Consider the following 27382-nt stretch of genomic DNA (forward strand, 5'->3'; position numbering starts at 1 on the left):
GGGATCTTTGATTTGACCGTCTTTAACATAATTTTGTTGGTGATAATGTCATTGGATTCTATGAGTACACTAATATGGAAATAAAGGCATGATTTTAGATTTTATTTATATCTTAGTGCTCTGGAAAAAATAATCTCATGAGAAATAACTCAGCCTATTAAATAACATCCTTGACATTACTTTTTTGGGTCTGCTTGTTTTTAAAAAAAGTTTTTCCAGACTTTGCTTTTTTATTTTTATTTTTTTAAATGATTGTTTTAACCATATCAACAGTAATATTTTTAGACATGTTATTAAAATCATGCAAAAAATGATTTTCCATGTTGACATAGAGGATTTTGTTAATAATCTTTATTGTGATCAAGAACTAGAGTAGAATTTCCTAGCTAGACAAGAATGAATTAAAAATTCCTGACATGCCCCATGAGTATTATAAAAGCTGTATAATCAGCCCTTCATATCTTTTTTTTTTTGTACTGTTGGGTATTGAACTTTGTGCATGCAAGGCAAGCACTCTACCAACTGAGCTATATCCCAGTTCAGCCCTTCATATCTATGGGATTCATATTGATATTCATGGCTTCTACTATCATGGTTCAAAAATGTTTTCCAAAAAAAAATTACACTGTAATGGACACGTGGAGATTTTTTTTTCTGGTCATTATTCTGTAAACAAGACAGTAGGAGAACTATTTATGTAGCATTTCCATTGTAATAGGTATTATAAGTAATCTAGAGATGTTTTAAAGTTTGTGGGAGGATGAGCATAAGTCACATGGAAATACTATAACATTTTATAAAGGAACTTGAGCCTTTATGGATTTTGATATCTGCCATAGGTCTTGGACCCATCCCCTGAGATTCCAAAGTATTCTAAAAAATATTACTCTGACGAAAATATTTAAGAGGGTTAATTAGCTGGGCATGGTGGCACATGGCTGTAATTCCAGTGACTGGGGAGGCTGACGCAGGAGGATCACAAATTCAAGGTCAGCCTCAAAAGCTTAGTGAGACCTGCCCCTGGGTTCAAACCCGGTTGCTAAATAAATACATAACTGGGTTCACTGGGCCCTAAGAGTCTTGAGGACAGACTATGCCTTGTTCATACTTGTATCCTTCTTCAGTGTGGCGTTATGTAGAGGGTCAGTGCAGTCAAGGGACATGGTTCAGGTTGTGGGGAGCTAGGTGGAGCTGGTGAAGATTACCCTCCATCCTTACAAGAAACCATGAAGAATTTTGGAACTAGGAAGTTGCAGGTATTTTAGAAACATCACTCTCGGGGCTCCGTGGGAGGGTGAATTGGAGTGAAGAGAGCCTGGAGGCAGGGGGAACCCTGTAGGTAACTTTGACCTGGAGACCAGGTGAACAAGGATGTGGGAAGGGTGTGTGGGAGGAGGGCAGGACTGTGGATTGCATGGTTGCCAATTCATGATCCTTCATCTGCTGTTACAGAAAACACCCAAAAAGGGCTCTGGAACTGAAAAGGTATTTTCTTTGTAGTTGATTTGGCAGTTAAACCTGAGCTTGCCCTGAACTCGTTTGGTGGCAAAGCCTGATCCGACCTGCTGGGATTCTTTCAAAATCCTTTCTGATCCCACTCACTGTTCGTAAAACATATTGACTGCGGAAATACTGACGTGTTTGATTAAGGGAAATTTCCCTGGATTGTGCAGTTTTCTGTTTCTAATATAATCCATGAATCGTGCTGTACATATTTTCTGAAATGAGAAGGATTCTAACTCAGAGCTCTCTGGCCCAAAGTTTGGGTTAAGGGTTTTCAAAGCTATTTCACCTGTATTTTTTTCCTGGTCATTATTCTGTAAACAAGACAGTAGGAGAACTATTTATGTAGCATTTCCATTGTAATAGGTTTTATAAGTAATCTAGAGGTGTTTTAAAGTTTGTGGGAGACTGACAGATAAAACACAGAGGGATTCCAGAGGCTCGGGAGGCTGAGACAGGAGGATCCCAAGTTCAAAGCCAGACTCAGCAAAAACAATGTGCTAAGCAACTCAGTGAGACCCTGTCTTTAAATAAAATACAAAATAGGATTGGGGATGTGGCTCAATGGTTGTGTGCCCTTCAGTTCAATCCCTGGTACCAACACACACACACACACACACACACACAAACACACACCGGGAAGAACTGGGAAAAAAGAATACATCTCCTCTGGACGACTCAAAGGTGAATGACACCATCTCATTGACATGAAGAGAAGCAGCACTTTTTGGAGGGCTAGAAACATTCATTAGAGATGCCACGATTCATCAAAAATGATGTATCTTGGATTGTTCGAGTGTCTCTTGTACGTGGGATTTTGGATTTCACAGCAGTTGGAGAAATCTGCATCACATCTGTAGATAAGTTCTTCGTATTGCATTGGTGTTGATTCTCTGTTTTCATCTTTATCCTCTGATTATGTAAGAGTACCACCGGATCCTGAAGGAAGGGCATGTGAGAATTCTGGGTACAACTTCTTTTATAAGATTATTTCAAGGTAGAAAGTTTAAAGGAACGAGTAAAATTGTCATCGTATCTGGGGTGTCCTCCTCCATGTTGCTTTGAAGTCTCTGTTAACTATCTGTTAGCAGGAGCCTGGTTTTCATGCGAAATTAAAATTCTAAAAATGCTTATCGAGTAAAATTTCAAAGTCAAATTTCAACCTCCTTCTCTCTCTCTCACTCTTTTTTTTTTTTTTTAGGCTAATCTGGTTTGTATCACAAGATTAATGAAACATTTTTCTGATTTGAGAAAAAAATGTTTGACTCCAGTTTAAGTGCATATAAAGAGGAGTCAGGAAACGGAGCCAGTGGTGTGTGGAGTTCTTGGGAGGCGCTGCATTCTTCCTTGCATTTCATCTCCCTGGTGTTGGAGGGTGTGGTTTGGCACTAGCTCCTGTCTGCCGCTCTGCAGGTCAGGAGTGGGTTCATTAGTTTGGACTGACAGTTATAATACGATGTTCAAAGCCAAGAGGGTTTGCAGATAACAGGAAGAATGACAAAAATGTGTGCCTTCAATGGCCAAGTCAGCTGGCTTGGGTTGGGCCACACTGATGCTCCTGGGCACGTGTTTCCCTCATGGAGAGAGGATTCGTCTGGAAAGCCATTGCTTCACTCTCTCCCTTCTACCGCCTCCTGTGGTTTCAGCTGATTTGAGACTCTCTCTACACTCTCCTCTTTTCTTTCCCTTTTGATGAGAGTAGACGAGGCTGGCAGCCAGTTGCTGTTGAGCTATAATAGAGCTAGTGATATGTACAAAATTTGATTACTTCTGTCAACCCCAGATTGAATAAGAAAGTGCATACTCTAGACAGATACTTGCAACATAAATGGTCTATTGATTTCACAAGGACTAGAAACGAGGCCACTGTGTAATCTAGCAGAAGAGCAGATCTGTGAAGAGCTGATTCTAATGTCACATGGGTTTTCAAAGGTGCCTCCTGCTAGATATTTTTAGAAGAGCCTTCAGAAAACTTTTGGTAAACTGATGATAGCTCCTGATTTTCTTCATGGTCAAGGTTTGAGAGAGATTCCAGGGAAGCCTGTATACTTGTTCAGTGGTCTGCTTTTCCTGTGTAGAAGCTGGTTCAGAAGTTATGCCATCTTCTTTGCTCCTGAACCATGATGACATTTTCTCTTAGTTTAATATGAATGTTCTAGAAATTTCCCACAATGGAAAGTTCTATTTGACAGAGGAAAGTTCATCGGTCAGTTTCATAGTTAGCTGTATGCCAAGAAGTAATGAAAACAATGAGTTACATAGTGCAGCCTTGGGACATGGAAAAGTTTTTAGGGGATGGATGAATTCTATTATTAATCCATGTTGTGAGGCCTGGGGCCTTACATTGGAATATTTTTTTTAAAAAAGTTTTTATTTTTGAAAATTTGTACCCTTTTGATATTTTCTTTGTTGTATATGGATTTTGTTCTGTTGAGTTTTATTTTAGGGATTAAAAATTTAAATCCCAAATAGGATGTTTTAGGAAAGAGGTATTTAATATCATTATACATAAATCTATTCAAACAAAGTAAAATCTGAAAAATGTGATAATCTCTTTGAATTGATTTTAAAAAAAGAAAGAATTACATCTTGCTTTTGACAGGGAAGGGGAAATTTTTGCTTGGGTCTAGATCCTGATTTTTTAATCCCCCCTCCCCCCCCTTTTTTTTGTTACTAGGGATTGAATTCAGGGCCACTCAATCACTGAGCCACATCCCCAGCCCTATTTGTATTTTATTTAGAGACAGGGTCTCACTGAGTTGCTTAGTGCCTTGCTCTTGCTGAGGCTGGCTTTGAACTCCTGATCCTTCTGCCTCAGCCTCCTTGGCTGCTGGGATTATAAGCGTGCATCACTGTGCCTGGCTTGTTATCCCCTTGACTATCTTCAACGTTTGTGAGATTCTCCATCTTGAAACACATCTGGCCTAAAATCTCTTCCTAAAAATAATTCTAACTATTTACTCACAAAAGGCTGCTTTAATTGGGCTTATTTCTATATATGAGATATATACAGAAAGAGAGGTGGAAAAGATGGATTGGTCATGGATTGAAGTGTCATGTTTATCTTTAGAATTTCATATTCTTAAGAGATTTCAGAAGTAACCCTCTGGTGAGGAGGTGCTTAAGCAGCCCCCTCCTGGAGATGCAAACCTGAAGGCCCCTGACCTTCTGTGGGTAGGAACCTGGACAGCTATCCCAGTAAAAATGCTGGAATTCTTTGATGCCTGTTGGAACTGGCCACTGCTAAAGATGGACATAGCAGGATATTGCGTGCTGTTGCCAAGGTCCATTCTGATCAGATGGTGACCATATCTTAGTGCTCATTTTGTGTTGTTTTGAATATTTAGTTCTTCCTTTGAGAACAGGGACATTTCAGGGTACTGATCAAACTGGGCTTTGGTAGCCACCAAGGAAATGAAATGACATTGAGATTCCACTTCATACCTCCTAGGATGGCTATAATAAAAAAAGAGACAGCAACAGGTGTTGGTGAGGATGTAGAGAATTTGATGAATATGTACAAAGGTACAATTTGGAAAACTGGTAGTTCTTCAAGAGGTATGAGCATAGATTTACCTAGCAATTCCATTCCAGGAGATGTAGCTCTAAGAGAAATGAAAACATATGCCCACATATAAGATGTGTTCGCAGATGTACAAAACATAAAAAAGATTCATATTAGCCAAAAAGATAGAAACAAGCCAGATATCCATGAACTGATGAATGAGTTGGTAAAATGTATTTTATCTATGTAACAGAACATTATTATCATTATTATTTGGTACTAGGGATTTAACCCAGCCCTTTTTATTTTTTATTTTGGGACAGGGTCTTGCTAAGTTGCTTAGGGCCTCACTAAGTTGCTGAGATCCTCCTACCTCAGCCTTCCAAGTGCTGGGATTATAGGCCTGAGCTACCATGCTTGGTAATGGAATGTTATTCAGTCATAAAAATCAAACACTGATACATATTACAATGTAGAATCTTGAAAACATGCTAAAAAAATACGCCAGTCATAAAATACTGTATCTTGAGTTTTCATTTATATGAAATATCTAGAACAGGCAAATCTGTGGAGAACAGAAGTACATTTTAGTTGCTGCCTTGGGCAGGGGTGGGGAGAGGGCATGAAGGTTGTCTGCTTTTTTTTTTTTGGGGGGGGGATGAAGTTTTCTAAAATTGATTGTGTTATCGCTGCATAGTTCTGTGGATGTGCTGATCAGCCTTGAATTATACACTGTTAATGGGGAATTGCATATATCATGTGAATTGTATACCCATAAAATTGTTACCCATTTTGGGCTTAGATTATTTGACATAATCTGTATCACTGTACTTTCCACTGTGTCTCTCTATCCTCACAACAAACCTATGAGACAACAAGCCGAGGTCACTGTCCCATTTCACAGATTCAGAGGTTGAAGCATAAAGGAAATATTTGTGCCAGGGCCATTCAGATTCTGCTCTGTAGACTTTTCTTTTCTATACCTCAGCCAGCAGCAGAAATTCAGCAGCCTTTTAATTCCAACTGGTCTGCATTCTAATAGGGGTACATATTCAATGAAAGTTTTTGCAATAAGAAGAAAGTTTTTATTTCAAAGCAGAAAAGAGAAAAATCAGATAAAGATAAAGAAAGCAGGTGCAATAATATGAATAATAATGTTTCTTGCTTTTTACATATGTGTGGATAGCATGTGCATAATGATAGCAAGAGACTGTGGCAAATACCCAACATAGAATAGTATGGAAAATATGAGTCAAAGTGGTTACCTTTTATCTTATAATTCTGTGTGGTTAAGTTTATTCTTTCCATAAAAACAATTTACAAGGGATTAAGAAGCAATTATTTTGACTTTCATTTCCCTAAGGAATATGTGGACACTAAAGTGAAATAATAAGTCTGAGTTATTCTTTGAAGTACAGTTAATATGTAACCAGACTCTTCAGGCCAATGGCAGAGTCAGGAGGGCAAATGCCTTTATTTATATACCTAGTGGGAGGGACGGGGGTGGGTGCCCCTCGCCATTGGACACTGCCCAAACAGGAGGAAAAGTCATCATCTCTCTGTAGCAGATCAGGAACTTTCAAAGGCCCTTCGCATGACTTAGAAAAGAAAGAAAAACAATAACAACAAAAACTACCTAAGGAGTTTTCACTGACTGCAGAGTGTAACTTCCTGTCTTGTCTTCAGGGGAGGTGGGGTTAGGTTTAGTCAGATCCTCTCGTGGGAAAAATAAAAGCCACCAAAAAAAAAACCAAAAAAACAAAAAAACAGGACATCCCAGTGTGCAGTTCGCAGTCCGCTTTGGTTGTCCACTTCCTCTGCATCCTTTTCCTCATCATCTCAGCAAATGTAGGTGATGAGCCGCCCGACAGCCACCGCACTAAACTGGAAGAAGTGTAGATTTGATTTCCCCGGGCAAGCAGCTTTGCAAACTTGCAAGCGAATACCAGGTAAGTTTGTCAACTTCTGAGATGCCTGGCCAGCAAGGTTTCGAAAAGAGGATGTCAGCCAAGGCAGAGCTCTCTCTTTCACTCACTGAGCCGAATTTGTTAAATAACCAAGCTGCTGAGGGCAGGCCCCAGGGCCGGTGACAGGCCTGCCCTTCCTGACGCCTGTGTACCCTGAGCAGGGGAGACCAGCACCGCGGGCTTCAGAATGCACTTCTGAAGGTGACAACTTGCCAGAGTTATTGGAAGAAGAGCGCCAAGGAACCTTAAATTTGTTGTGACTAGTGTGCTTCGCTGTTTTCAAAGCAGCTTGCTCTGTGTTGGCTGCTCACTGTCAGAGGGAGTTTCCTCTGTGGTGCTGAATATTGATAGACCTCATCCCATATGGTATTCGCTCTGGTCTCTTGGTGGAGAAAGCATTTTAATTTTAAAAAATTTGTAGTTCAGTTCTGAGAGAGGGCAGAATTAGTCATTTGTATTTTGGGGAGGCATTATCAATGGGGGTTTTGTTTGGGTATGGCTTATCCAGGGGACATGCAAATGTGTCATAGAGGAGTGTCATCTGTGCTTTTCTCTCGTTAAGTTCAGTCATCCATATCCTTCTTTCTTTCTTGTTTGTACCAGGGATTGAATCCAGGGGTGCTGAACTACTGAGCCACATCCCCAACCCTTCTTTAAAAAACTTTTTTTTTTTTTTAATTTAGAGACAGGTTTCACTAAGTTGCTTAGGGCCTCACTAAATTGCTGAAGTGGCTTTGAACTCCAGATCCTCCTGCCTTAGCCTCCTGAGCTTCTGGGATTATAGATATGCGCCACTGTGCCCGGCTCAGACATCCACATCTTGTTTAATGGATGTATGTTTGTACTGTCTTATGAGCTTCCTGAGAAAAAGATTCAACTAATGTGTTTTGTTTGACCATATAGTTCATGAATGAATATTGTCACTCGGGAAAATCTTGTAGGATACTTAGAGTTAAAAACATTTTTTCTTTTTTTTTTTTGAGATTACTCTTTCCCTTAATGTTTTCCTTTCGAGATCCATATGAATGAGATGGTGAGTACGTACTGTAAATATCCACAACACAGAGCAAATTTAAATGAAAATGAATGAAGCAGCCTATAGCTTCTTAGTGAGCTTGGTTTCTTGGCCAAGTGTCACAGGATATCACTGTGCTATAGTTCTCCTCATTGGCTCCTACTTTATTCTCTTATTGAAGAATGATGTGGCCGCAACACAAAATTGAAATACCTTCCGTGGACCCAAATTAAAGCCCTATGCTTAGAAGCAGCCATTGGTTGCAGCATGGTAGCCTTTCTAAATTTCTTTGTATTCTCGTGTAATCCTCTTTCTTTCCTTAGCATGAATAGTGTCTGCAGTCTTGGCTAGTTTTTGTCTTACTGTCTTGCTACAGATGGTCTGGGTAGTTAGAGTGGTTGAAATTACAAGACCATTAGAAGAAAAATACAGACAAACCTTTAAATAGCAAGCAAACTCAGTGAGTGGACTACAGCTTCAAATATATTTAAATGCTGTGTAGGCTGATTTCTGGTCTATTTAGATAGCATTCTTTCCTCTTCTCTGGCCAGTCAAGGCTTTAGGAAAATAGAAAGCATTTCTTTTAATAAAAAAAAAAAGTATCTCAGGGCATGTTATTTTAATAAAAATAGAAAACCAAACTAGTGTGGTTACCATATGAAATTCCACCAGGGTCCAGCTTCTCCTCATAGGTTGTTATGGAGCCCAGGTTTTCTTTTGTGTTGTTATTTGTTTATTTCTGTAGTGTAGATTTCTTTGGTGATCTTATTAGTGGTAGTGATGTTTCATGTTAAAAATAACATTTCACTGGTGGTTAAAGTATTCAGAGGGAGACCAAAGTTTAAAAAATAAATTGAAAATGTGAAATGAGAACGATCCTTGGGAGGCATCCTGGGGCACCTAGGCATCTGTGAATGCCCGGATGATTTGTGTCTGCAAGTTTCCCCTGTTCAGGAAGCTGCTCCTGGGAGTGCCTGCTCCTCGTGCCACCCTTCCTGCTCCCTTGTTGTCTGACAGGACTCCACATCTGTGTTGGCCGTTTCCTTTTTAGATGGACAGATTAAAAGTCTCAAAACCAAGTATTAGAAACACCACCGTGCTGAAGACCCCCAGCCAGGAATCCTGATGTCATTGGCCTGAGGCCTTGACTTTGAAGCTTTTTAGAAGCTTTCCAAGTGTGCCTACTGTGGAGCCACCACAGAGGGGCAAAAGGGGATGTTATTCATCCCCCTCCGACTGACACCTTGGGGAGGAGAGAGGCTGACTGCACTGTACCCCAGCCCCAGCTGTGGCTGCCAGGCAGGAAGGGCTCAGCACCTGAAAGGCTTCCTTTGGGCAACAGGAGGGTGGGACAGAGGCTTAGCTTCCCTCTGTGCTGTGGGAGGGGGTGGTGTGTTCAGAACTGGGCGTCATCTGGGAAGAAGCTCTAGCTGTTCCTCTGGGGAGCAGGTGGCTCTTCTGGGTATCCTCATGGGACAAGGCTGGCTGAAAACGTTGAGTATTATATATACACACATATATAATATTTTTGCAATATAATGATACATACCACAAAACATGAGATTTTAAAGCACAAAAGATAACATTTTATAATATAAAATATATAAAATGTTATATTTGAATATGATATCATTTTATATAAAATATTATATTTTATAATTTAACAATTTTGATATTAAATATATTTATTATTTTTTAAAATACTTTTTGTGTTACTGGGGATGAATCCAGGGGTGCTATACCATGGAACTACATCCCAAGCTCTTTAATCCACCCCCCACTGCCCCTCATTTTGAGACTGATTCTCACTAAGTGGCTGAGGCTGGCCTTGAACAACTCATGACTTGGGATTTTCCTGCCTCAACCTCCCAAGCACAGGCATGAGACTTTCTGATCATCTTGGACTGTGTGCGCCGGTACGTGTGCACTTGCATGTGAGGGGGAGAGGAGGGAGAGGGAGGAGGAGTGGCCATCTGATGACACTTTCAGGAGGTTCTCCCTGACCCTGGCTCATTTGTTGCAACCCAGTTGGATTGCTGATGTCTTTCATTATTTTTTATTCTTTCACCTATTTCGTCAACATTGAGAACCTGGTATATATCTTACTCTGGGGAGGGGCTGATGGCAGGAAAATAAAGGTGATCATTCTTCCTCTGCGGGGTGAGGTCCTGGGAAGGTTGTGTGAGAAGGCAAACACAAGTTGGCTGACTGAAAGGACCATGGTCATCTGCCGGGGTGGAATATGATTAAAAAGCAGAAGAATCGTTATATTTGAGAAAGGAAGAGAGCATGACTTGTTTGAAAAAGACTTGGGGAGTGGGTGATGAGCCATGTGATGAACATGATACTTGGAGGGTGTGACCTGGCACTCAAGTCCTGGGCCCCAGCTACCCCCACCATGGACTGAATCCCTGAGCCTCTGAGATGAGATCCCTCAATAGGTAGGATTCCCTCCAGGATTGTGGTCAGGATTCTTGGTGTAATAAGTTTTGAAGTATTTTGCAAGCTATAGTAATCACTCCAAGTTAAAAAAAAAGTATAAAAATTTAGTAAAAATTATAAAAATTTAGTCAGTTAATAATGGGCTTTGCCTGCTCTTTAGAGTCTAGGAACAGGAAATCACACATTATGTTCATTACATTCATTAAAATGTTTAAGCTGGAACTGTGCACCCGTCTTCTTTTTAGTGTATTTTATTTTTCCTTGGCATTACTTGAAAGGCATGTTCAGCAACTGGTCCTGGATCTGTTTCATGTTTTCATTTGGGTTCTCTGACCCCTCCATAGAGGGCACCAGGTGCTTCCTATTCTAACCATTAGCAAATCCCAGGATTTGGTTGGAGAGACATTGAGGGGACTGGTATGACATGAGCACGGTGGTCTCCTCGCTCCTGCCCCAATACTTTGACCTTACTTTGAACAGTTCAGTGAACCAGCAACTCAAGTAGTTTTTTCCCACTGCTCTAGGACTTTCATTGTTTGGAAGAGGAAGCTGAGTCATAGTCCAATTCTACCATTGTGTCAAAGTGAAATTTTAGTCTAGGACTAAAGGAACATAGGTCACACTTTGTGAAATCAGACTCGAAAGGTGGATTATGAGCTGGGCAGAGATTATTGTACAATGGCTATGCAATTGATATCAAGTTCAAGGAACATTTTATTAGAAGAACTTTTTGACCCCAAATCTAATTTTTAGTAATGCTTTAAAAAATCTTTAAAAATACGTTAATTATTCAGACTCCTTGAAAAACATTCAATGCAGATTGAAAATTATGCAAAACAGAAAACTATCATTCCCTCTCCCCCATGATAACCATGGTTAATAGTTTTATTTGTCCTAGCTACATGTTTTCCTTATCAGTATGCAAATATAAGGCTTTATGTGTAGGTTCCCACAAATAAAGTTTTTCTCTTTGAACCAAAATTGAAATCATTCTGTGTTGGGGCCATCCCGTTAAAAATATACTAAAAATACCCGTGTACATGTATCTTAGTCCACTGGGGTAATTATTGGCGCAAATATGCTTTTACAGTTAAATTGACATCCACAAAGGGTAGAGAAGTGAAAAGTGGTAGATCTGTGTTTGAACTTGCTTTTCTTTTTTGTGCAATTGAACTTCTCTGCATATGTTTGCAGGCCCTTCCTGTGAATTCTTCAACAAATTGCCTTTTGCCTTTTTCTCATTTTTTTTCTGGAGTTTGGATTTCTGACTTTTAAACTCTTCATGATTCCAAAAGATATTCCTACTCCCACAATGGCAGACTGTGAATGACTTACTTGAATTTCTTTTGAGTTTTAAGATGGTGAACTTCTAACTTAAAAGACGGATATTATTTCCAGATCTCTGGATAGAAGTTTGAGTGTTTGGACTGAGAGTCTATATTTTCTCCTTCTCTGTGGGTTCATTGTGGAATCTGTCATCCTGAGCTGTGCTGAGACTAGTAATTATATAGGTGCTCTTTCTACTTTATCACATTTTTTATACACTTAATAAATTATTTTCATATGGAGAGCAAGCCTAGGATAATTTAGAGAGAAACGTATCTTCCATGTATTTTATGGAACATGTTAGATTAGTAGAGAGGGGCTGTGGAATTAGACTTAAAATGTAATGCCAACCATGCTGCGTTCTGAGCCTCAGTTTCCTCAGTTGCACGATAGAGGAAAATGGGCTGAGTTAGTCTTTAAATGTGTGTATGTAACATTCTGGCATGTAACTTAGCCAAATTGAGGAAAAATTTATAACAAATAATGACTGCTTATGATAGTAGAGATTTTGTAGTGAATACCAGAAAGACTTAGGTGCAATAAGACATTAGTTTAAACGAGGCCCCACATGCACCATTATCTTGAAAATTTACCAGTTTGTCCTCATCCTTCAATTCTGATCTGTTAGTGATTTTTCACATCAAAGTTTTGAGACTGTAATTCTAGGCTGGGCTCCTTTAACCACAGATCTACTCCATGGCAGGAAATAGCCTTATAGAACAGCAAATGGCCTGCAGTTGCTTGGAGGGTGTCTTTGTGGCAGGGTGTCAGAAATGTTTTGCTGGTTTCAAAGTTCACTTTCATTTGTTCAGAAGGGTTTTTACTGTTTGCAGGCAAGCCAGGTGAACCACGAGAAGGGGTACAAGCCTCCCCAATCATTTTGTGCTACATGACCTATTTGCCTTTTGGTGCTTTATATAAAAAGCTTTATTTAGTCTGCAGTGAAGTTATTTCTCCAAATAGAGGAGAACTGTCTTGGTAGTCTGGGAACATGAGAGATGTCAGTTGAATGCCGCTGATCCGGATACTCAGAGAGGCTGGCTACAAGGTGCTGGAAAGATAGGCACCTCCCACAGATTCTTCCAGGTCACTTGCGTTTCATCAGTGAAAATACCTGGTCAGATAGCAATCCACTTGGCCCTCTGAGAAGCAGGTCCTTTTATCACACCAGCACTGACCCTCTTCTACTGGCACAACCAGCCCCTTACTGGGAACTTTCTGCCAGGGCTAGTCTCCTGGCTTCTGACCTGGCCTATTTTCTTGTTGACTTCTGGATCGCATGCTTCCTCTGTTTTGCAGATGAAATTTATGGCAGATTGACTTTCTTTTGAGATAACTCAAACCCACCTATGCAATCTAGCATCAGCCAATCTAATAAGAACTCGTTAGTTAGTTGTTAATGAATATATATTATCTAACTGAATAGTTAGTCATACAGCAGAAAGAGTATGAGAGAGAGAGAGAGAGAGAGAGAGAGAGAGAGAGAGTGTGTGTGTGTGTGAGAGAGAGAGAGAGAGAGAGAGAGAGAGAGAGAGAGAGAGAATGGTTTAAGGCACACTTGGGAACAGGAGAGAAAAACATCTCAAAATGAAAATAACTATTATGTTTTAACTCTGCTCATGTGAGTTCTTTAAACTAATGGCCATGTTCTGTCTTTGCTCTTATGTATTTCAAAGTGATGGATTTTTAAACAGGGAAGTTGTAGATATTCTGCAAGTGGACTGAGGAAATAGTTCTCATGTCCCTTTTTGTGTCCCATGGAGCCTTTCTTGTCTATCCATCTCCTGCCTGTTCATTTCTCCTGCTATTACAAAGAGAATCTTACGTTTTATGACAAGAATTTATTTTGTGGTTAAATGAGGTGTACTGAATTTTTAAAAAGTCCTTGAGATTGCTTTCTGTGTATTCACTGGGTTGGTTGCTAGGCCTTATGCTGCAGAATTTCTCTGAGCAGTAAAATCTAAATAAAAATAGAAAGTGTTGAAGGTAAATCTGCATCTTGATTACTGAAATAAAGAATTGACATTTACTTCCCATAGTCTGGAAGACATTTAGTAAATAGTATTTGCCTAGTGTTTTATGATGAATCACTCTTAGCATATTGGGTTTTTGTTGTGAAGCACATAAGCATTGATTTCCCTCTAAGTTTTTAAATTTTCTCATCTATTTTTCTTGAATAGTGCCCTGTTTTCTATCAACCTCAACTACACCACACATGGCTCAGAATTAGAAATGAGGAGGAAAAAATAGAGTAGGAGGCCAAAAATAAATGATTTGGTGAACAATTATCGAGCACCTGCTGTTTCCTGCATCCTGTGGTAGTAGTTCATGGAAGCATTGGAGTCTTTTAAATCTGGTTTTAAACTTAATGATTCTACTCACTGGCTGCATGGGATCATTGCTTGTGCCTTACAGACTGTGCACACAGAGCTTGTGATGGACATTTGCCCCCTGGAAGGCAGGCACACCACAAAGTCAGTGCCTTAAGGCTTTATTTCGTGACTGTTTTCTTATTTCACACTTGGGTATCAGTTTCCAGATTTAGAACAGTAAATTAGAAAGGTAGTGGGTGTGAGTGCTGCTAAAATTGACATCCTGACAATAATGTGCCCACTAACAGGCTGATTGTAGGAGATAAAAAAAATAAAGAGCAAAGCCAAGCAACCTAAGTCAACAGGGCACTCCAGTTTGCTACTCAAGTAGGCTAAAATTGGAAAAATAATTAGCATGTGAAAAAGCTCTTCTACTGAAACGGCTGTGCAAGCTACAGAGGCAAATTGGTTTTTCTGGGATATAGCATCCAACTAGGCATTAGAATCCTGTTTTCGTGTGTCTGGATTTAGGCTCATCTGTACTGCTGGTTTCCAGTGCCTGGGTTGATGCTTTGGGGCCATTTCAGTGACTTTGAGAAGCATTGTTGATGTACTTGGAATTGGACAGTTGGAAGCAGGGAGTGACCTCATGGTTTGTTCTGCTAGCAGGTCATCAATAATTCCCTCCTGTGGTCAGTCTAGTACACCTTGTCAAGGAATTCCTTCCTAACCACCAAGTATAGGTTTCCCTTTTCTCTCGTCTTACAGCTTCTCTACTCGTATCAAATTCATTAATTCCTAGTTGTGTTCACCTGTCACAGCATCTATGCAGGTGTTATCTGTATTTTTGAAAATCTAATCTACCTCTGCAAAGTGAGTCCTGGAGACTTACATTTTAATGATCTTCTCCAGGTGGTCAATATGTATGTTTGAGAACTTTTGCTTTGGAGCTTGAAGACAGGCCTGTTCTTGTTTGTCTTTTGAGTCTTCGGAGATACCACTGTTCTTGGTATGTTTTGGTGACTCAGAATGTTTTAGGTGAGTGAATGAGATGGAATTCCAGTCAGAAATGAGGGGAAGCAGGTGTGCCTGTGGAGGCCAGTATGCCATCAAAATCAGTTGAATGATTCTAGGCCATTTATCTTTATTGTTTTGAAAGATAACAGTATGTAATACTGAAAATTTAATATGAACATACCAGAATTAGTTCTTGTGTTTTTCCTTAAGAAAATACACTGTACCTTTATAATTTGTATTTATGTCTTTTTTGAAATAAACACTTATTTTAGAATAGTTTTACATTTGCATAAAATTTACAAAGATGGTACAGAGAGTTCTGGTTTATCCTGTGGGTTGAGGGCCCCCATGTTAATATCTCACATTACTGTTATGTCACAGTAAATGAACCAATATTGATACATTGTTATTCATAGTCATTGTTATGAATAATAATTCAAATGTCTCATCAGGAGTTATTGTTGAAATTTTGTAAATTTATAGATGAAATAATATGTATGGCATATATCATGTTTTGAGTTTGAATTCTTTTTGTGTGCAAGTTCAGACTCAAAACTTTCGAATTCTCATATGTAGTCATAGTTGCAAATAGGTCCACAAAGCAAATAGGCCAATACTTGTGATAATTAGATTATCAAACAGATATTTCCAAAGTTGTTTGCCTTCCAGAATGTGGAAAAGGGGAAGGTTATTTCAAAGGCTAACATTTGGCTAATCTATTTGAAGTATTAATGGAAATAATTGTATAGGCTTCTATAGGCATGTTATTTGTTTTAATTATTTATTGTCTTTTCAGGCAGAGGGTACTATTCAAAATATTTAACAGGTGTAGTAGAGGCCTCAAACTGAAGACCACATAATCAGAAGGTCCTAATAATATGGCCCTAGAAAGTTCTACTGGTTAAGAATACCTGATATAAAGCAGTTAAAACAGCCCATCCCTGTGTTAATAGGTGCTATCTAAATATTTCTATTATTGTTGCTCTCATCTTTCACTTCAGTTGTTTATTTCTAATAAGTTTAAAACAAAAAGTGAGATAACACCAGGATTTCTTTATATAGTTAAATCATCACGTGTATTAAAAATTGTACATTTTTGGTGCTTAAGGTACATCTTGATGGTTTTCTCCATTTGCTAGACACACATACTGTGTGGACAGAAGAAATGTGAGTTGTATTCACAGGTTGGTTTTTTGCCTCCTGTCCTGCCCTCACCTGTCAGGTTCCCCTCTGACATTGTAGCCTATTGGAACGAGAGACTGTTGGACATGGAGATGTGGAATTTGGAGTCCAGTTGTTTTTCCAGACTCCCTCACAAACACCCACAGCCTGGTTTCAGCTGATTGCAGCTAAGCAAGGGCAGGAGACTATACTTGCCTTATGCCAAATCCCCCTCACTTCCCCATGATGATATGTTATCAGTGCTCTGATCCCTGTTATTTGTTAAGTTAATCTGTGCTTCAGGGATCTGGGAAGATCAGAGCATTTTGTTTTCTGTGACTTCATTTTGTAATATAGGCTCTGGGTAGGTGAGACTGTACTAGAGACATTGAATCCCAACAATTTAATATCTTCAAACAGTGTTTTTATATTTAGCCTTCCCATCCCCTTCAGCATTCCAGAAACAGATGCTTAAATTGGTTAAACAGTCCTTCTGCTGTGTATTCTAAGGCCTCCATTTTCCTATTAGCAAGTGTTTGTGTGTGTGTGTGTGTGTGTGTGTTTGTGTGTTTTAAATCCACAAATACGTGAGAACAGAATAGTCAATGGGACTGGAGGATTATTGAAAATCCTCCCCATGTTAGAACTGTTGATCTCAGGATTTCCTACAGACACTTTGATGGCCTTATCTATTTCTCCTTTGAATTTACTTGGCTGTTTCTTAGCAAACATTTTATTTGCCAATGTGGTTATGAAAATAATTATTTGCAACAAGATCCGTTACGATATTAAGTCATCTTAGACAAATTAGTAAACTTACTTCAGATGCCAGTTTTTACATCTCGTGTTGTAGATGTGATTGGTTCCCTGGTGTTGGGTGAGGAGGAGCATGTGGGAGCAGGTCCTTCCCTTTTGATTGGAGCACTTGGACTTCAGAGTCAGTCTGTATGAATTCTGCTTCAGGTACTCCCATTTACTAACACTGAAATACCTGGGCAAGTTGCTCACTTTTCAGTATTAGTAACCTCTGTGGAAAAAGGGGACAGTAAAAGCATCCATTCCATGTAGATATTGTGAGAATTAAATTACATAGTAATCCACGTAGGATGCATTCCATAAATGTTGCTAATTATAGCACCAGTAATAATGCAACCACTGTAATTAATGCTCCTGTTAATTACTACTACTATTAATAGAGCCACTAGTATGAATCAAGTTGGCTGAATTGAGATTTGATTTGCTGTTTCTCTATAGGTGATACTGTGCCACAAAACAACCAAAAGATAGAAAGAGGTAGATATAAAATCCAAATTAATTAGCCTTACCCTGAATGGTGTTGTCACTTCAAAATTTAAATCAATAACATTACAACATTTTGTGCTGTCCCATGGAAATTCTTATTTTTAAAACTGTGTTGTTAGAGGCTGGGGTTATGGCTCAGCGGTAGAGTGCTTGCCTTGCACCTGTGAGGCACTAGGTTCCATCCTCAGCACCACATAAAAATAAATAAACAAAATAAAGGTATTAAAAAAATTCTCTTTAAAAACAAAACTGTGTTGGTAAAGATATTTCAATCTTTTAAAAAAGCTTCCCATATTTTTTTCTCCATTGTTGAGAGTTTTTTCTTTTAAAAATCATAGTTATATCAAAGAATACTAATGTAATACAAAAAACAAAACAAACAAACAAAAAAGTACATGTATAATGGCATAAATTGGCGTGAACATACTTTATATATAGATACGAAAAATTGTGCTCTATATGTGTATAGATATAAAGCAGTTAAAACAGCCCATCTGTTTTGATTGAGACAAAAGTGGAAACTTTTGTCATGTATTTAAAATAAATAAATAAATAGATAGATAAAAGAATAAATAAAGTAAAAAATATTTTGCTACCATCTTAGCAGAATAGTAATTTTTATTTCTTATTATCTCATTTAGTCTCTGTATCCACACTTAAAAATAATTGTAATTGTGTAATATTTGTAATGTTTTTCTTTGTTGCTTTAGTTTTACATGATTTCATGAACATTTTCCAAATTTCTATCAGGTAGTTATGTCATGTCATAATTTCTTTTTTTCTTTTTGGTGTTCAGGTTATTTCTAATTTTTCAACATTGCAGATTATAGTGCATTGGCAAATGAATAGTAAAGTGAAAAGTTATCCACAGAGTATTTTATCCATAAAAATGCAATAAAATTGTTGTGAGGATCATATAAGTGGGCAGATATAACCCCAGTACCCTGGGGACAATGACGACTGCTACTGTTACTGCTCCTATTCTCAGCCAGGACACTATTGCCACTTTGGGCCAGATAATTCTTTGTTGTGAGGTATGGTGGATGGCTAACATCACCTCTGGTCTCCATCCACCAGTGGTGACAAGTAAAGACCTCTCTCTGCCAGATGTCCCCTAGGGGCACAGTGGCTTCCAGTTGAGAGCCTGACACAGCAGTTAGAATAGACTCGAGCAGTCTGGCATAGCTATTTAAGTGCTAGATAAATATTTCCTATCATTATTATCATTGTTACTGTCCTTCATTTCAGTTGTTTCTGATAAATTTCTAGAAATATCATTTCTAGGGTAAGTTTAATTTTTGCAGTTATTGACAGACATTACTGAGTGTTCTACAGAGGACTGAGTTAAGTGTAATAAACTTTACACCATTATTTTATATAAATTCCAGTATCTCTGCCATCCAGCTAGCATACAATTGTTAATACTACATATTGTTTAGTGTTCAATTTCTGGAATTACTGGCCAAGAGGATCTCATTTCCTGTATTTTGTAGTTGTATTGCCACATTTCAAGATTCTCATAACAGCCATTGTCTACTCACCTTTTTATGTGAGACTCTGCTATTCCGTCTTTGCCCTCAATAAACAAGTCTGTTTTTTTGCATGACCTTTTAATAGCTCTATGTAGAACATCGATTGGGGTCTTTTCACATGGCTGTGTCTTTCCATCACAGTACTTTGCTGTTTTGTATTAAGACAATAATTAATGGTTTTCCATAATATGGGACCACTCAGCATATAAATATAAGGTGACATCCTCTTTTTTGAGAGGTAATTTTGTGGAAAAGAACTTTGTACTCTGTGATGTGTATCGTTAAAGAAACATGGTACCTCTGACTTAAGTACGCTTCAGGAAATAATTCTGATCCTAGCTACAGCAGGGACTCTTGGCCCCACTCATACCCTCTTCTCTGGCATTTCCAGGTAATAGGACTTACAGCTGTGGGCACCAACATTCCTTTGCCTGTAGGCATGCTCTGTCTGGACAAGCTCATACACACCCAGGGCTGGCAGGAAGTGCCAGTCCCTTACCCCCAGCTGCCCCCGCCACCCCCACCCCAGTGAGTGACTGCTGAGGTATAAATTCTCTAGTTTTCTGCTGTCTCAGTTGATCCAACTTTGAGATGAGCATTTTACATGGGTTGTCCAAGTTCCCAGGTGAATTGCAGTGGTAACTTGATTGATAATGACCGTTTCACTGGCTAACTTTACTTCCCTGTCTCATTTCTTTACTCCCTGCTAGTGTTTACTAGGACCACCTCCAAAATAAACTATTAAGACTTGAATGTTTATCTCTGGGTCTGCTTCTCACAGGGAAACAAAGGAAATTTTCCTTTGACCTTGACTCTTGAAACAAGAGAAGAGATCAAATCTGGAGAACAGAAATCTTTTGAAGACCTGTCTAGCCTACAGAATGCTTTAGAGCCATGGCAGAGTGGCATTTATTGTACCTTGGAGACGTGACCTTCAGCCCACATCTTCACACTGTGGACTGACTTAGGGTTATGGTTTAGATGTGGTGTCCCCCAAAGCTCACATGTGAGATAATGCAAGCAGGTTTGGAGGAAAAATAATTGGCTATATCCTTAATCTAATCAATGAATTAATCCCTGATGGAATTAACTGAGTGGTAAGTGGAGGCAAGGGGGTGTGTCTGGAGGAGGTGGTTCACTGGGGGCGTGGCTATGGGGCATATATTTTGTATCTGGGGAGTGGAATCTCTCTCTCTCTCTTCCTGATCATCAAGCAAGCTTTTTCCTTCTGCCACACTCTTCCTCTGTGATGTTCTACCTCACTTTGAGCCCTGAGGAATAGAGCCTGCTGTCTGTGGATTGAGACCTCTGAAACTGTGAGCCCCCAAATAACCTTTCCCTCTCTACAGTTGCTCTGGTTGGGTATTTTAGTCACAGCAGCAAAAAAACTGACTAAAACATTTAGGGAATTGCAAGATTTCTGAAAGATTAGTTTTTCATTTGTGTCTTTCCTCATATAAAGACCGACTGGTATTAGGAAAGGGATAGGAAAAACAAACAAGACAAAAACTTTTATCTTTTGTCGTCCTAATTTTGTCCTTCATTTGAGCTGATTATTAATGCCTTAGGAAATATCTTCAGCTTGGCAGACAGAGCAATATTAGTTTTAATTGTGGACTTAGTCCAGAGGCCTGTGTTTGAGTTAAAACCATCCAGGAGTTGTGGGCAGAACAGATGGTCCTATTTCTGGATGCTAAGAGGGGCTTTGTAGGGCTGGAAGGATTATATTCATTATATTCATTATGCTGCCACTTCCTCACACAATTGAGAGAATAAAATCAAGGGCCAAATGAACCATCATCACAACAACAACAACAACAACAAAAAGAACAGAGTTGTAAACATTTGCTTTGTTAATTGAAAAAAATAAAGTTGTTGAGATTGATTTCTAAAAAGTTGATTTCAGCTAGAATATATAACTGGCTTTCTTTTTTTTTTTTTTTAGAAAGAGGGAATTTTAATATTTATTTTTCTTAGTTTTCGGCGGACACAACATCTTTGTTTGTATGTGGTGCTGAGGATCGAACCCGGGCCGCAAGCATGCCAGGCGAGCGCGCTACTGCTTAAGCCACATCCCCAGCCCCACTGGCTTTCTTTAAATGGGTGAGGTGGGGTTGCTGAGGTCCTGGTGTGGGCATCCCATGTCAGGCAATGGGTCCTGTAGGGGCACCCAGCTCTCTGCCTCTCCTCCCTCCTTTCTCTCTGCCCAGGGCCCAGCTGCTGTCCCCCAGTGCACTCTCTGACTGCACAGCTCCAGGAACATTTGTCATAGAGTCACATAACTGTTCAGTTTCCTCTCCAGCAAATTGTTGAATGTAGTTTGCAAAAAGACGAGGTCATTGCATAGTCTTCCATGACCTTCGCTGTAACTGAATGGGAACTGGAGTGAATGTTGGCTGGCAGAGGTTTCACATTTTCCGTGTGAAAGTTCTTTCTTTGTTGTATGTGATTAATAACTGGATAGGATATAAAGCCAAATGATTTCATTGTTGAACACAGACTCGAAGGTCATGAGAAACTGCCTGTTCCAATTAAACTTTGCCAAGATGAGGTAGAAAGGTTGGCATTGACACCTGAATAGTTTTTAGAAACAAGGCAGAGAATGTAGAAAAAAAATGACAAGTGCCATTCTCTATGTGATCTGAAAAGCTGATTTCAGCTTAATGCAGTGATATGCTGGCTCCTTACAACCAATGACCTTTGAAACTGAGATTGCACTGTGGTTACCACTCAGGTGTGTTGAGGACCTACTGTGTGCCAGCTTGCTCAGGTTGAGTTTGTTGTGCTAAGAAATGTGGTTAGAGAATTAATTGTAGGTATACCCATTTCATTTTTCTTAAGTTTTACGTTGTATTGGTTTGCTATTTGAAACATAATTTTGAACCAGCTTTCTTTGTACTAAGCACTTTGAGTTTCATTATGTTTATGTTTTCAAAATAATTTAATAATCATGTGTAATATTTGATGGACATACTATGATCCTTAAATTAAAAATACAGACACCAAGGCACCTGACAACTAATATCATATAGGACCGTATGTTTGCTCATCTTCTTTTCTGTGCATTTTCTAGGCTTTTGATTAAGAAATTAGGAAAAGATTGACTTCTAGTCTGTCCATGTCCATGAAGGAACTAACCGCCCCAGCTTTTACTTAACTAATTCTCTGCATATGTCCATGTATATAGTGAATTGCCACAAATGCTGGCTGCCATCAGTCTTAAATTATAATAGTAGCTTAATTTTGAAATTGACACTTTGGAAGCCTGGTTTTCCCAGAGCTGGTGGAGTGTGAGATGCTCAATGATGAGTTGGCCTGGTTGGATCGTCTTTGCAGTGCTGTGACTCGCTTGCTTTCAGGCTGGGTCTGGACTCTTCTCTCTCAGGGCAGCTTCTAGTCCTGGTTCAGCTGGTAGGAATTTGATTCTGAGGTAGCGACAACTGCAGATGGGCAGGCATACAAACTCTTCCTTCTGCTCTTCCCATTAGACTCTTTCCCTGCTGAAAACCAACAAAGCAAAAACACTCCTAAAACATTTAACTTTCACTGGAGTTGAATTCTTTCTTTTTTTTAATTGATTTTTTAATATATGACAGCGGAATGCATTACAATTCATATTTCACATATAGAGCACACATTTTCATACCTTTGGTTGTATACAAAGTATATTCAAACCAATTTGTGTCTTCATACATACACTTTGGATAATGATGTCCATCACATTCCACCATCATTTCTAACCCCTGCCCCATCCCTTCCTCTCCCACCCCTCTGCCCTATCTAGAGTTTGTCTATTCCTCCCATGCTCCCCCTCCCTATCCCACTATGAATCAGACTCCTTATATCAGAGAAAACATTTGGCATTTGTTTTTTTGGGATTGGCTAACTTCACTTAGCATTATCTTCTCCAACTGGAGTCGAATTATTTCTGTTGAAGAAGTTGTTTTATTATATAGCCAACTCCTGATTTCTTCTGAAATATCGGGATTTTTTTTTCTTTCATCTAAGGATATGTCAGGCTATTACTTTAGTGATTCAGTAAATATTTATTTATATTGATGGTACCTATGAAAGTATATGAGAGAGACCAGAGAATAAGATAATTCTTTCCTTCTAAGAATTAAGAATCTCACTAGGAAAGTAGATCGTGTAAGCGTGGATATATAGATTGTTTTGTTATAATAGGAATTAAATTTAAAATGTGGGAATGGGCTGGGCACAGGGCTAGAGGAGAGGCTCTGTCTCAAGGCTTCATCAAAGAGAGGATCATTTGCTATATGGAATCTGATAGGCTCACAGGGGCTGAAGGAAGATGGTCCAGGTACAGGATCAGAATTAATAGGGTCAGCTATAGAAAAGTGTGCCATATACCATAGTAGGTACTATGCATGTACTTATTCCAGTTTCATATGGATATGTATGATTTTTTTTTAATTTATTAGTTATTGATGGACCTTTATTTATTTATTTGTTTATATGTTGTGCTAAGACTCAAACCCAGTGCCTCACACATGCTCGGCAAATGCTCTACCACTGAGCCACAGCCCCTGGATATGCATGATTTTAAAGGCAGTCAGCATTGTTTGGAGGTTTTGAGTGTGAGGAATTTCATGATCAGAGGTTTTTCTATCCAAGGTGATTAGGATACACACCATGCGGTACATAGTATAGGGGGTTATTGTAGTACCTCGAAGGAAAGTACCTGGACTTTGAGATTGGTAACTTGTGAATATCTTGGCTCTGGTGAGCAATTAAATTGAATTATGCCAAAGCTCACTGCATGGATTTTAATACTTAAGATTCTGCTGCCAAAAGCTGAGCTCACTCCTCTCTTGAGTTTAGCTGTGGTGGAAGGATCTTGTGTGAGGATGATTCTTCTCCTTCATTGGAGTGACATGCTCATTTTCTAGACTGGAAGCTCAGCTGATAACCTGCAGGAACTGCCTCTGACTGTGACCCGCTTCCCCACTGTTTCTTATGCTTCCTCTGTGAAAGGTAAAAGGAGCCACTGGGGTCAATTTTCCTTGATTTGGTGTCGGTGTGTGTGAGATGGCCCTTGTGTAGATTTTGTATGTTGGTGCTGATCTGTATGTCACTCTGGCTGGGGCTAGCAGCTCGGATACCTATAAGCTCTGCCTGGGCTACTTTGTGCTTCTACTTCTGATTTTATACTTCCCAGTTCGTGATTCACAGGCAGGGATTGAATGACCAAGATGTGCTGCAGATGAGGGGGTGTGTTGGTTTTCTCTTGCAGCTGTATGAAATTGGCATGAGTTTGCTGGCTTTGAACAATACAGATTTCTTATCTTTCAGCTCTGGACGTCAGAAGTCTGATACAGGTCTCGTTGGCTACACTCAGGATGTTGGCAGGGCTGCATGCGTTCCTTTTAGAGGCTCTAGAAGTGAATCTGTTTCTTTGTCCTTTCCAGCTCCAACAGGCTGACCATGTTCACAGCCCCCTTCCAGCTCAAAATCGGCAATGGTGGGTGGAGCCCCTCACTTTCCTCGCTCTGATACTCTCGGGCTTTCCCCTTCCTCACATATAAGGACCTCTGAGATTAGGTTGGGCTCATCAGGATGATCCAGGACAGTCTCCCTTTCCTAAAGCCACTTGATTGGCAACCTGAGTTCTCTCTGCATTTTCAGTTATTCCTTGCCATGTAACCAAATGTGTTCACAGGATCTGGGCGTTAGGACACGGGTACCTTTTGCTGGGGTTTGGGAAGGGGAATGTGTTATTTGGCCTACCACAGAAGATATGGTTTTCATTTCTTTTAGACATGGACATCTGCATACAAAATACGGAATGGTGAGGAGTTTTTCCTGTTTATCCTGCTTCTCTGAAATAAATTTCATCCCTTTCCTTTGGCAGCGGACTCATACTTAATGTAAAAAAAAAAAAAAGTCCTGCTAGACAAAGATGTTCTTGTTTTTGTGTGGGATAGATGGGATGGATATGCCTGTCTGATGATGGGGAAAAAATAAAGGAAGGACCTAAATAATTTCAGCTTTAAGGGCTGCATGGGGTTCTGTAATGGATCATGAAGAGTAGATTGGTAATTCTGCTCTGATGAAACCACTCCTGATCATGCACTCTTTACACTTTACTCTGAAGCCAAATGCTTCAGTTAATGTGATCTAATGGTTTTCTCTCAGTGTCATTTGGCAGGATGTTATTAAAGAGAAACATCCAACATAGTGTTCAAGCTTACTTGGGAAGAAAACAAGTGAATAGCCAAACTGAAAGTGGAATTTAAATGACTTCTATTTTAGGAAAAGTGAAGAAGTTGAGAGGTTAGTTAACAAGGCCTTTTTTTTTTTTTTTTTAATCTAGATTCAGTGGTAATTTGATCTGTGAAAGAAATTTATTTTCAGTAATTTTGGATAGTATTATGGCAGCCATTAGAGATTTTATGTGCATCACATTCTAATCTGACATGAGAACCTAGACTGTGTAATTATCATGTGAGTATGAAGGCTGAAGTGCTAAAGTGGCACCGTTTATGTTAATTTACTTGCAAACAGCTAGCATATACCCGTGGGAGATGCCACTTGCAAGAAATTTTTACCTACATTATAAAGAAGTGGCCGGATGTGAGGCTAGGATTTGTCAAGAAAATATTCCAAGACAACAAAGTCACTTAGACACATCATTTCTTCCTTATTAATTTATAAATAGAAGTTGCGTTTTTTAGATAAGATCTTTTTCTGTGCCCCTCAGTCATTGTATGGACAATGCAATTGTTATGGGATAATATTTAACTGATGTAGAATAGAACATTATGGATTTTGGAACATTTAGAATAATTTTCAGAAAATATGCATTTCTGAAGCACATAGGTGACCTGTAGAAGGAAGGTAAGGTTCTGTCGTAGACCAGCCGATGTCGTGTCAGTGTGATGACCCACCAGCTTAGTCCCTAAATCATTGATTTTCCTGTGGATTAATCCCACCAGCTTCTATTTTTCAAGGAGAAAATAATCTTCAAGAAGACAGTTATTTGTTGGGTGAGAGCCAAGAGAACAATTCTAGGAATGTTAAAGGCCCCATGTGAGGAGATGATTGTGTTTATTACTACTGATAATCTTCAGCGACTGAGGAATTGAGGGCATGTGAGCTCCTCATCACTTTCTCTTCTCATATCCCATGCAGGCCCATCCTGCAGGCTGATGGGAATAATCACATGGACATTTAAGAAAGCCTGGTGCCGAACATTCCTTCCTTCAGTGTTTTCAAAATTCTCTAGTATGTAGAAGAAACCTTTGAGAATGACAAATAAGAATGATGTTATCTAAAGGAACAAGGGCCTGGCACATAGCAGATGCTCAATAAAATTTTTTTTTTCAAGAAAAAGGAATAAATCAAACAACTTATTTGTGTATGTGGTTCAAGTTAGTTTTTATAGGATAGGTTTTCTCTTTTCTTTTTTTGCTTTAGGAAAGGAGTTTGTTTTATATCTCAAGGAAAGGGAAACATACCTTGAACATTAAGGACTGTAAACCATAAGCTTAACAAATAATAAAGTTGGTTTATTGTCAGCCTCAGAATTACAGAGAAGGTCCTAAGAGAGACACAGTGACTTCTCCTGTGGTTTAGAGAAGATGTCTCTTTACCATGTTGGCTGCAGGGATTTTGTTTTGCTTGTTTGTTTTATACTTTAACTTCTGTTTGACCTTTTATAAAATGAGGCTCTACAGAGTCTCATTTTATAAAAGTGTTCCTTTAAGATAGTGTTAAAGTCTTCTTTTATTTCCTTCCTTCCTTCCTTCCTTCCTTCCTTCCTTCCTTCTCTCTCTCTCTCTCTCTCTCTCTCTCTCTCTCTCTTTCTTTCTTTCTGCTTTCTGGTGGGGGAATTGGAAAACAATATAAAAATTGATGGAAGTTGCAGTGGTACATGCCTGTAATCCTAGCAACCCAGGAGGCTGAGGGGGGAGGATCGCAGGTTCAAAGCCAGCCTCAGCAGATGAGCAAGGCATTTAGCAACTCGGCAAGGCCCTGTCTCTAATTAAAATGTTAAAAAGATCCTGACTCAGTAGTTAAGTACCTCAGGTTCAATCCATGATACCAAAAATAAATAAATAAACAAACAAGTAAATAAATAAATAATAAAATAAATAAATAAAAAAAAATTAATGGAAGTAATGGAATGAATTTCAGCCTCCAACTCAAACCCACATTTGTGGAGTCACTAAAACTTACCAAGGGCTGGGGATATAGCTCATTTGGTAGAGTGCTTGCCTCACATGCACAACACCCTGGGTTCACTCTCCAGCACCACACGTGTACATACAAAAAAAAAT

General features: G+C 39.2%; 1 protein-coding gene across 7 annotated transcripts in view; it reads left to right on the top strand.

The window, feature by feature from the left end:
* Utrn (utrophin) overlaps window positions 1–27382 on the top strand; it is a 513444-nt gene that overhangs the window by 51841 nt on the left and 434221 nt on the right. For 3 of the 7 annotated variants that reach the window (XM_046450832.2, XM_046450850.2, XM_046450866.2), the window contains exon 1: window positions 6587–6957. The exons of 3 other annotated variants lie outside the window; for them this stretch is intronic. In XM_046450832.2, the coding sequence (XP_046306788.1) occupies window positions 6864–6957 (94 nt within the window). In that variant the 5' untranslated portion in view covers window positions 6587–6863. Of the gene's footprint in view, window positions 1–6586; window positions 6958–27382 lie in introns of those variants that run through there. One more of the 7 variants, XM_046450826.2, reaches the window with a different exon arrangement.

This window comes from Marmota monax, unplaced genomic scaffold, assembly GCF_021218885.2.
Source record: "Marmota monax isolate L192 unplaced genomic scaffold, Marmota_monax_Labrador192_F-V1.1 WCK01_AAM20220418_F8-fsc00030, whole genome shotgun sequence".
NCBI lineage: Eukaryota > Metazoa > Chordata > Mammalia > Rodentia > Sciuridae > Marmota > Marmota monax.